Source organism: Dasypus novemcinctus, unplaced genomic scaffold (assembly GCF_030445035.2).
Source record: "Dasypus novemcinctus isolate mDasNov1 unplaced genomic scaffold, mDasNov1.1.hap2 scaffold_107, whole genome shotgun sequence".
Lineage (NCBI taxonomy): Eukaryota > Metazoa > Chordata > Mammalia > Cingulata > Dasypodidae > Dasypus > Dasypus novemcinctus.
The window spans coordinates 492,876-505,275 of record NW_026688146.1 but is presented as its reverse complement, the minus strand read 5'-3'; the positions used below and the strand labels follow the sequence as shown (position 1 = coordinate 505,275).

Below are 12,400 nucleotides of genomic sequence, written 5' to 3'. Positions count from 1 at the left end.
ATCCAAAACTTCTTCAAAATTATATGTTAATACATTTCCAAACTCAATTAATAGGAAAATGAAATAGTAGCAATAGGTTTAAAGATTAAAAATAGAATATTTTTATTCTATATTTAAGAAAAACTAAAATAAAGTTAAAAAATAAATTGGGGTATTAAAAATGCAAAATATCATAAAATATAGTTGACATTTTGCCTTCCTTTCATCACTGTAATAGGTGTTGCCCTGTATGTACAGTAGTAAAGCTATCTCCTCCATTCATTTCTTAGGGTTTTCATCCTTTGTTTTAAAAAAATTTTATTATGTCTTCAAAAAAGTTTTAGATCACAATGAAGTCACATATAAAATATAGGGGAATCTGATATGCCAACATCAAACACTTTTCTCCCTTCCCCAGCAATTATCTTTTTAAGGTGCATATATTTGCTATAGTTGTTGTACAGATATTGAAACATAGATAAAAACCATGTTTCCACTATGGTTTACATTATGGTTTATATTTTAGATTGTACAATTTTATAAAAATTTGGTTGTGTTATGGTTTACATTTAATTTTTTGTTGAAATTTAACAAGGCCTATATCCATCACTGCATGATCTTGTGGAACACTTCCATTGCCCCCAGTTGCCCTCTCTTCCTTCTATTCTATTCTTCTTTCCCCCACTCCTTGGGGCCCACAGTGACAACTAAGCTTCACTGCTTGAAGGACAAGACTCACCGATACTTGCAACAATGCTGAGGATTTGCCACACTAGTCTGTCTGGAGACAGTGGCCATGGGAGTTGCTGAGTGATGGAAGAAGGAAGATGTGTGATATGGAGGCATTTTCAGGGCTTGAAGTTGTCCTGAATGATATAGCAGGGACACATGAAGGACATTACATATCCTGCCATAAGCCACTGAATGGACTGTGGGAGAGTGTAAACTACAATGCAAATGATAATCCACACAATCAGAGGTTGTTGATGTGAGAGGAGGAGGGTGGGGTGCGGAGTGGTATATATGAGAACCTTGTATTTTTAATGTTACATTTTGTGTGATCTATGTATCTTTTAAAAAAGACAACAAAATATTTCATTTTCAAAAAGAATCTTCTAGTGTTTGATCTCTGTTAATCATGAGCACTTTTGTAAACTTGAGACAAAGTATCCTTTAATAGACAGAATGTTTCCCAGCTTTTTAAAGGCCTGCTTTATGTCCTTGTTTCTAAGACTGTAAATAAAGGGGTTCAACATGGGTGTGACCACTGTATACATCACTGAGGCTATTGCATTTGCCCTTGAGTTTTGGGTAGCAGCAGAGCTAAGATACACTCCAAGACCTGTACCATAAAACAAGGTCACTACTGAGAGGTGAGACCCACAAGTAGAAAATGCTTTATATTTACCATGAGCTGTTGAGATTCTCAAAATTGAGGATACAATTTTATAGTAAGAGAAAAAGATCCCAGTGAATGGTATAATCCCCAGAAGTCCACCTGCAAAATACATCACAAGGTCATTGAGGAAGGTGTCAGAACAAGCATGTCTGACTACCTGATTAAGTTCACAGAAAAAGTGGGGCATTTCCGTCTCTGTACAAAAAGACAATTGCAAAACCATTAAGTCATGCAAAAGAGAGTCCAAAACACTCAATAACCAGGATGCTAACAGCAGGAGGCCACAGAGCCAGGGGTTCATGATGACTGTGTAGTGCAGGGGGTGACAGATGGCCAGAAAGCGGTCATAGGCCATTGCAGTCAAGAAGGAGTTATCTAGTTGTACAAAAAGCATGAAAAAATACATCTGGGTGAAACAGTTTTCAAAAGTAATGATTTTGTTGCCTGTCTGGATGTTCAGCAGCATCTTTGGTACCATTGTGGAGGTGAAATAGATATCAGTAAGAGACAGGTTGGCGAGGAAGAAGTACATGGGTGTGTGGAGATGGGAGTCCAAGATGATGGCCAGGATGATGAGCAGGTTGCCAATGAAGGTGACCAGGTACATGGACAGGAACATCCCAAAGAGGAGGGGCTGCACCTCTGTATTTTCTGAGAGCCCCAGGAGGATGAATTCTAAACCAGATGTTTGGTTTTCTGTTTCCATGTGGATGATGAATTTCCTGAGGAGATATTCAAAGCAGTGCAATTTAGCCTCAAGGAGTAATCAGAAAAATATCATAAATGGTACTGTTTGTATTGTAATTACATTAAGTTAATATTTTTATGGATTTTATAGAGATCTAGTACCCTTTTCTGAAAATGTCAGGGAAAACATATGTTCCTGCTTCTTCTTAATAGTTGTGATGGCTAGAAACCCTGGGCCATAATAGAATACACTTTGCCAAGGCAATAATTTCCATGATAAATTCTCTCAGACTTTATTTTAAGCAACAAACATTATGACGAGTTTTTTTGTACCCTGTAACAAAATAGAAAAGAAGAACAATATTGTAGGAATCATATTATTTGGTTGTAAGAGTTACTATAAAAACACAATAATTTAAAAAATTCTGTTGGTGAAATGGACAAATGACCCCACATAAATGGATTCCACTGATGTTTCACAGAGGACAAGGGTAATTCAATGTAGAAAGTATGATCTTTTCAAGAAGTGGTGGTGGAACAAAAGTGAAGCAGGCTAGTAAGATAGGGAATAGATGGATCTGGAACATGACAGAGAGTCCACATGGACATCAAAAACCCCCAAGATGGCTGCTGGAGGAATCTCTCCCCTGGGATTCTGCTACCCAGGACAAAGACTCCTTCCTGAAAATATGAAAAAGCCCGGATGTTCCCTGGGAACTTTATCATTGGGTCATCACTAAGGAATTTATGGGCAGGGTAATCAATCCAAACAGCAAACAACTGGAACCTCCTTCCCTGTCATTAGCAAAGAAGTGGAATAATTAGTTTAAAAGCAAACCATGAGGCTTGAGCTTGCTCTTGCCTAGCTTTTTGCCTGTGGACCCATCTTGCCCTCTGCGTGTTGATTTCATCATTTTTCCTCTGCCATGTGACCATGCAAGTTACTCTGGGGACTTATAATCTATAATGGAGAATTGTAGTTTCTAAATGAGCCCTCTTCATCACTTTTTATCCCCTTCCTCACCACCTCGGACCATGTTCTGTTATTTTCTCCCATTTCTCTTCCCTTCCTACCTGAATAAATTACTGGCCTAACTCACCTGGCATTCTCTTGAAATTCACGTCTGCAGCATAGCCAAGAACTTAGTTAGAATCTGGTAACAATAGGATGCACTCATGCCAAACAAAAAAGGAACTTAGGTACTGATTGAATTCATTTCACAAAAATTAAATCAAAATGTATCATACCACTTTAAAGTAAAATACATTGTAAAAGTGCTAGACTAAAATGTGAAGAAAATCTAAGGGCCCATAGGTTGGAAATGAGTTTTTAGATATAGTAATGGAAGCATGATCCATGAGAGATTAAAATTTATAAGTCGGTTTTTATTCAAATGTAAAATATCTACTCTGTGAAAGACATTGATAACGAGTTGTAAGAAAACATACAGATTTGGAAAAATACTTACCAAACACATCTGATAAATGATTTGTATACAAATGTAGAAATTAATATTAACACCACAAAATAAGAAAGCATATGCTGAATAAAAAAATCTGCAAAAGATATAAACAGAATCCTAACATAGGAAGAAATTCAAAATACAAATACAAAATACAAAATATTAAAAAAAAATTCAACTTCACTGGCACCTAAGTATTATTACCAAATGCCAGCTAGCAATCTATCTGAAAAAGACCTTGACCAAAAAGGGGAAATATTCAGTGCAGATGAGATTTTATGGTTAAGAGATTTGAAAGTGAGTTTGGAGGTCATTACAGAGGTTATGCTTATGCTCATCTCAGCAGAATCTCACTATCTGTTACAGTATACAGAGCCTCAAACAGTAGGGATCCTGATGGTTCTAGAGATAAGTAGTTCAGGAATCTCAGGAATCTGGCACCCTGTCAGTAGACCTTACTTTGGAATTTATGCTCCCCAGTGTAAAAGAGTTAGTCTCATTTGTAGATTCCCAACATATGGCTCTTCTCTACATATTATTTACATAAAGCCATGTGTTGGCACTATCCTTGTTAAATACATGAGCCAGAGCATTATGTTCTTGGTCTGTTCATGTGCCATTTGAACTCTTAATCTAAGCAGAGTTTCAACACTTACTCTCCAGTTCATTGGACCTATGTAGAACAACTAATAAGGAGATGGTAATGGACAACACCTATCCTAAGGAGCAAAGAATGTCCGCACCTCTAGGCAAGATAGTTCCACCCATATATCCCATGTGATCTAAGCCCTCTCTCAATTAGAAAGAGTGGGCATCGCCATCACAAAATGCTGAAGATTGGAGAATGAACAATGGACTAAAGTAGACATTATTTTTATATTATAGACTTATTATTCTAGCAATGGAAGAATGTTTATCATTGATATAAAGGCCAGGGCCACCAGAGATTCTGAGAGGAGGGAGCAGACAGAATAGGTATAATATCAGGGCATTTTCAGGACATTGGGATAGTTCTGCGTGACATTGCAATGATGGCTACAGGCCATTATATGTTTTATCAATACCTAAAATTGTGCAGGACAGGCTATTAACTATAATATAAACTATAATTCATTGTTAACAGCATTGTTTCTATATGCGTTCATCAATTGTAGCAAATGTACTATACTAATGAAAGGTGTTGTTACTATGGGAAAGAGTGGGAGGATGAAGGGGTAGGACATATGGGTCCCCTCTATATTTTATGTAACATTTATGTAATCTAAACCTACTTTAAAATTTTAAAAATTTAAATAAATAAATGAATAAATAAACTAATTAAAATCTTTTAAAAATTAAACATCATCTGTCATTAGGGAATTGGAAGACTATGAACACAGTGATATATGAACACATGCTTATTAGAAGAGATAAAAATCTAAAAACTGAGAATACCAATTGCTGTTGAGTATATGGAGCAATACATCTCTCAATCACTGCTAGTGAGAACACAAAATGGTTCGGCCAGAAGACAGTTTAGGTGTTTCTTGTAAAACTAAACATTGTCTTACCATACAATCCAGCAGTTTTGCTTTTATATATATATGATATGAAAATTAGAGTCCACACAAAAGTCCACACATGAACATTTACAGCAGCTATATTTGTAATCTCCAAATCTGAAAACAAACAAAATGTTGGTCAACCACCACAACAGGGAACAGAGACAGTCCACAACTGCAAGCAGAATTCCATCCATCAGACATGTGGGATCTAAGGCCCCTCTTGATTTAGAGGTGGAGTGATCATCACCATCCTCAGGATAGAGAATAAAATAAGAAGTAGAGTGGACTGAATGGTATTCTACTATAGACTCATTGTGACTCTAGCAATGGAAGAAATTGTGTCATTGTTGTGGAGACAGTGACCATTGGAGTTGTTGAATGAAGGGAGAGGGAAGAAGAGGGTATGATATGGTGGCTTTTATGGGGACTTGCAGTTCTCCTGAATGATATCACAGGGACAGATGCAGGATATTATATATCCTACCATATCACACTGAATGGACTGGGAGAGAGTGTAAACTAACATGTAAACAATAATCCAAGCTTTGTAGCAATGATCCAAAATGTATTCATCAAATAAAAGGAATGTGCCACACTGATGAAAGAGGTTGTTATTGTGGGAGGATGGGGAATTTAGGGAGTGGGGTAAATGGGAACGTCATATTTTTTAAAGTAAAATTTAGTGTGATCTATGTATCTTTAAAAAAGAAGACCATAAAAAATTTTGCTAAAGAAATCTCATAGCCCATTTATAAAAAAAAAAAAAGAACAAGAAAAATATTTACCTCTCAGAGAACATACTCTAATAATGACTGAAGTAATAAATGAACAATTATGTCATTATGGCAACTACAACAAATTTTACATGTCACAGGAATTGTATGCTTTTAAATATGTATCAATAAAGTTGATTTCTTTTTTAAAAAGAACTATTTTTAAAACCTCACCACACCATATAATTATATTGAGTCCATATTTGTGTCCATGTCATCTCTTCTTCATGTACTTCTATCCTTTTCTCCTTCTGAAATTATTCTAAATCCTCCTTCAAGCCTTATTACAATTAAAATCTCCCTTGTGATGCCTTTACTAACCTCCCCAAGATGAGCCTGTAAATTTTGATCCACTTCACCAGTATTCCAGAGCCACATATATTGAATGACTAAAAGAAAAAAATGAATAAACACAGGTAAACAGATAATTTCTACAAGTGTAGAGAAAGAAGAATGAGTGAAACAAGTAAACAATGCTGCTGAGAGAGGGAAGACCCAAGAGTAAGAGATCAGAGGAAACAGATTGGGAAAAAAAATCTCTTTTAGTTTATCTGCTATTTCCACGCTGGCTTTTTAATAAGACAGAACTTTGTGTTTTAAGCTTTCTCTATGGTAATAATCTGTTGATTTCCTTAAAGCTTCTACCAATAAAAGGTGCCCATGGAGCCAAAAATACATTCCTCCAGTACCTGTGAAGATTCTGTAAGTCGCTCTGAAATTATCAAGGCAGGGTCTAAGTTCACCAATGCAGGTTCTTCCTTGAATGATGAAAGAAGTTGGAAGCTCTGCTCGCAAGAAGTAAAGTGAGATGGAACGAGTCATAAGGTCTGTAGAAGACACATTGTGTTTTCTTTGATATAGTGAAGGAGAAGCACATAGAGTATCCCAGCAATTAGGGATTTCATTCCCATGAACCACATTAATGAAGTATTCTTCTGTCTCAATCTCCCTGAGATAATTATTTCTCTGGAGATAAGAATGGAAAACACAATGCAAATTTGAGCCAGTTTTGTCTCTTGTGACAGCTTTGGAGCTCCGTGATCATCACTTATCCCTGTGGACACCTAACTCCCAGGAGGAGGTCACCCTTAATAAGGTGTGTGCTCTAGTCTTGTCAGGTTTCCCATACTGATTTCCCTCTTGCTGTTTCTGGAGAAAGATTCTGAATACACTAAACTATCTTATTTCCCAATTTTTCTCCACTGGAGTTGGCTGTCATGAATCATGAATGGAGACACCCATTCGCAAGTGAATTTCCTCTTGTCTCACTGCTTCTCCTTTCTCCCCCATAATTAGCAATGCAATATCTGTTCAACCCACACAACCATTTGGTTTCACAGTCATTCAACAATATTTATTCATCAATACTGTATGGTAAATCCTAAAGTACATTCTGGGAATGAAGAGAAGTCAAATGTACTGTGTTTCCAAACAAACTGTTCACAGTTTTAAAAAGCCAAGAAATGAGCACTCACACAATCCCTAGAAGCCTGCCCCTGGTGCACCTTGTGCCAGATGTCCACCATCCAATACCCTAAAACAATAACCCTTCCTCATTATATTCTATACAGTGTTTTCTCAAGGATGGATATAAGACATGTTAAATTACACCAAAAATATATAGGGGCTGATAGCCTAAAATGTAAATCATAATGAAAAACATAAGATAACTAAAAATTTAGAAAATTGTATAGTCTAAAATATCAACCACAATGTAAACACAAATGTTACCTTGTTTGAAAGCTATTGTCTCAATAATTGTACATCAGTTTTAGTAAATATGGTATGAATATGTTAAAAGATTATTGCCGTGGAAGGGAAAAGGTTTAATGGTGGATGTGTGGGAGTACTGTATATTGTATATATGAATTACTGTGATCTAAAACTCTTGTGAAGATAAGCTTAATAATTACAAAGAAGAAAAGAAAAACATAGGATGTAGAATTTTTCCAAATTAGTATGTATTCTATATCTAACCTTTAAACTCATCGCTATGTTCCATTTTACTATTAAGGGAACCTGGCAATACATTATTGGGCTTCACTTTTCAGGAAGTTTTGGATCACAGAAAGGTTCAAAAATGGCAGTGGAGGAATACTAGTGTGAGTTGTAATGGGCAGGGGACACATGGTTGGAAGGGAGTTCTACCCGGCATATACCCAAGGTACATAAAAATGTTTGGATATTTTCATAGTGGCAACAATTAAAAACAACAACTGAGGGAGTGCTGAGTTCCTAGCCAGGGGAGCTCTATCACAGTCCTGAAAGGAACAGCAACAATTCCCCAAGTGCAACAGCAAGGACTGAAAAAGAAGGAAGGTCCAACAATGAGCCCCTGATACTAATGATATGTTTGTGAGCCTGTGCACCTGAAATAAGAACAAGGCCTAGAGCAGCAGTGTGTATAAGAGTTACCTCCTGAGAGCCTCCGTGTTTCTCAAATGTGGCCAGTCTTGAAGCCAAACGCAGCATGTAAATATGTTGCCTTCCCCCCAGCGTGGGACATGACTCCCAGGGATAAGTCCCTGGTGCCGAGGGATTACTATCAAGTACCAGCTGATGATGTAACCAGAAAATGACCTTGAATAAAAGGTTCAACTCAGACCAGCAGAATATCTCTGTCTACATATAACAACAGGAGTTAAAATGTTTTTTGACCTAAATCAAGGGGGAAATGGAAAGGACAAATGAGTTTATATGGCTATGAGTCTAAAAAAGAGCTGGGAGGTTATCAGAGGGTTTGCTGTTATGCACACCTGAGCAGAGTCCCAGAGGCAGATAAAGTATATACAACCCCAGGTATTGGTTCTTCTGAGGGATACAGAGACCCACAGGTATTATGGTCATGGCAGATGGAATTCACTGCCATGTCAGTTGGCCTTTCTTTGGAGTTTGTGTTTCTGTGTGATGGAGCTGGACTCAGATGTGACCTCTTTTCACAAGCCTTTCCTGTTACTTTACCAGAATTGTAGTTGGTGCTGGGGTTTAATATATACCCAGGGGATCTGAATCTCTGGACTGATCATATGATAGCCAGGCCCTGAGCCTGAACAGACTTCAGTTCCTACACTCTGGCTTTTTAGACTTACCCCATTCAGCTAACATGGAGTTGAAGAATGTCAACCACCACACCATGGAGCCAAGAGTGCCTACAACTGAAAGCAGGAGAATTGCATCCAGCATCCATGTGGAACCTAAGCCCCCTGTTGGCATAGATGTGGAATGGACAAAACCAATCCAAGGTCCACAGGATGGAGGAATAGAATATGGATTAGAGTGGACTTACTGATATTCTATTCATGAACTATTGTGAATAGTAATCAAAGAAAATGTGGCATTGGTGTGGAGAAATTGGCCATGGTGGCAGCTGAGTGTGGGGAATGGGGTGAAGAGATGAGATTTGGAGATGTTTTCGGGACTTGGAGTTGTCCTGGGTGGTGCTGCAGAGACAATTACCAGACATTGTGGGCCCTCCCATGGCCCACTGGATGGAACATGGGAGAGTGTGGGGTATGATGTGGACTACTGACCATGAGGTGCAGCGATGCTCAGAGATGTATTCACCAAATGCAATGGATGTCTCATGATGATGGAGGAGAATGTTGCTATGGGGGGAGGAGTGGTGTGAGGGGGTATATGGGGACCTCATATTTTTTCAATGTAATATGAAAAAAATGAATAAAGACATAAAAAATGAATATAAAATAAATAAAGATGAAGAATCAGGATTATAGTAAAAAAAAATAAAGTGTTTTCTCAACATTATAGTTTCAAACACATACCCATCAATCCTGCGTGTTCACCTTTTCCACCCCCAACATACCCACAATTCCATGGACCATCTGACCCAGTGTGTTATTTTTGTGGGTGTAGACCAATACAATGAGAAGGAATTGTTGTACACCGATAATGGAGAGGAAACATAGATGTTCTCAAATAGAGGGGAGAGTGTCTCTCAAGAGCAAGGCTGGCTCCTAATGGGAGAGGACAGACCAGTGTGTCAAGTCCTCAGCATTGTTGCAAGTATCTATGAATCTTGACCTTCAAGCAATGAAGCTTGGTTGCCAATGTGGGCCCCAAGGAGAGGGAGAGAGAGAGCGAGAATAGATGGAAGAGGGGGTAACTGGGGGTCAATGGAAGTGTTCTGTATGATCTTGCAATATGGATACAGGCCATGATAAATTTCAACAAAAAATTATAAAAGTGTATGGTCTAAAATATAATCCATATTGTGGACTACTGAGCATGGTTGGTAGCTATGTCCCAATATTTGTACATCAGTTGTAGCAAATGTAACATCCACATGTAAAAACATCATTGGTGAGGTAGAGGATGTTGGGTATATGGGAGATACCTATATTCTGTGTATGACTTTACTGTGACCTTAAAATTTTGAAGACATAATGAAAAATAAAAGAAGTAAGACACTGAGGAAGAAATAGAAAAGATTGCCTTGCCACTATACATACAGAACAACACCTATTAGAAAGATGAAAGGCAAAACCTTAAAAAAAATCATAAAAAGTTCATTTTTGTTTTCTTTATCTGAGGTCCTCATATACCCCCTCTATATGAAGTCCCCATATAACCCCCACCCCCCTTACCTCACTCCTCCCCCCATAACAACAACCTCCTCCATCATCATGAGACATTCATTGCATATGGTGAATACATCTCTGAGCACCGCTGCACCTCATGGTCAGTGGTCCACACCATAGAGCACACTCCCACATTCCACCCAGTGGGCCATGGGAGGACATACAATGTCTGGTAACTGTCCCTGCAGCACCACCCAGGACAACTCCAAGTCCCAAAATCACCCCCACATCTCATCTCCTCCCACTCCCTACCCCCAGCAGCCACAATGGCCCCTTTCTCCACACCAATGCCATATTTTCTTCGATTACTAATCACAATAGTTCATGAACAGAATATCAGTAAGTCCACTCTAATCCATACTCTATTCCTCCATCCTGTGGACCTTAGAATGGTTGTGTCCACTCCACATCTATATCAAGAGGGGACTTAGATTCCACATAGATGCTGGATGCACTTCTCCTTTCAGTTGTAGGCTCTCTTGGCTCCCTGGTGTGGTGGTTGACCTTCTTGACCTAGATGTTAGCTGAGTGGGGTAAGTCCAATAAACCAGAGTGTAGGGGTTGCAAGTCTTTTGAGGCTCAGGACCTGGCTATCAGATGCTCAGTCCAGAGATTCAGGTCCCCTGGGTATACACTAAACTCCAGCACCAACTACAGATCCTGTAAAAGTAACAGGAGAGGCTTGTGGACAAAGAGCATATCTGAGTCCAGCTCCATCACACAGAAACACAAACTCCAAAGTAGGGCCATCTAATATGGCACTGAACTCCATCTGCCTTTACCATAGATCCTGTAGGTCTCTGTATCCCTCAGAAGAACCAATACCTGGGGTTCTATCTACTTTATTTGTCTCTGGGACTCTGCTGAGGTGTCCGTAAGGGCAACCCCTCTGATAACCTCCCAGCTCTTTTTTAGACTCATAGACATATAAACTCATTTGTCCTTTTTTTTTTATTGATTTTGTAAAAATATTACATTAAAAAAATATGAGGTCCCATTCGACCCCACCACCCCCATCGCACCCCCCCCCCAAGCAACACTCACTCCCATCATCATGACACATCCATTGCATTTGGTAAGTACATCTCTGGGTATCTCTGCACCTCATGGTCATTGGTCCACATCATGGCCCACACTCTCCCCCATTCCGTCCAGTGAGCCCTGGGAGGATTTAAAATGTCCGGTGATTGCCCCTGAAGCACCATCCAGGGCGGCTCCAAGTCCCAAAGGTGCCTCCACATCTCATCTCTTCCTGCCATTCCCCATACCCATCAGCCACCATGTCCACTTTTCCCACTCCATTGCCACCTTTTCTCTGAAGTCCTTGGATTGGTTGTGTCCGTTGCACCTCTATGTCAAGAGGAGGCTCAGATTCCACATGGTTACTGGATGCAATCCTCCTGCTTTCAGTTGTAGGCACTCTAGGCTCCATGGTGTGGTGGTTGCCCTTCTTCAACTCCATCTTAGCTGAGTGAGGTGAGTCCAATAATTCAGATTGTAGGAGCTGGAGTCTGTTGAGGCTCAGGGCCTGGCTATCATATTGTCAGTAAAAAGATTCAATCCCTTAAATATATCTGAAACCCCAATACCAACTACAATTCCAGTAAAGTAGCATGATAGTCTTATGAAAAGAGATCCCCTCTGGGTTCAGTTTCATCACGCAGAAACACCAGCTCCATAGAAGGGCCATCTGACATGGCAGTGAACCCTATCTGCCATGACCGTAGAACCTGTGGATCCCTTTAGCCCTCAAAGGAACCAATACCTGGGGATTGTATCTACTTTATCTGTCTCTTAGACTCTGCTCAGTTGTGCATAAGGGAAATCCTTCTGACAGCCTCCAGACTCATTTTTTTTAGAGACTCATAGCCATATAAACTCATTTCTCCTTTCTATTTCCCCCTTACATTAGATCAAACAGCATTTTAAAGTCATATTATTCTATGTAGACAGGGAT

General features: G+C 39.1%; 1 protein-coding gene across 1 annotated transcript; it reads right to left on the bottom strand.

The window, feature by feature from the left end:
* Positions 1-1,157: 1,157 nt before the first annotated feature.
* Positions 1,158-2,084, bottom strand: LOC131277484 (olfactory receptor 7C1-like; the record flags this gene model as incomplete). Its single annotated transcript, XM_058292527.2, has 1 exon — positions 1,158-2,084. A coding segment is annotated over exon 1 (927 nt), but the record flags the coding sequence as incomplete, so codon positions are not given.
* Positions 2,085-12,400: the final 10,316 nt, after the last annotated feature.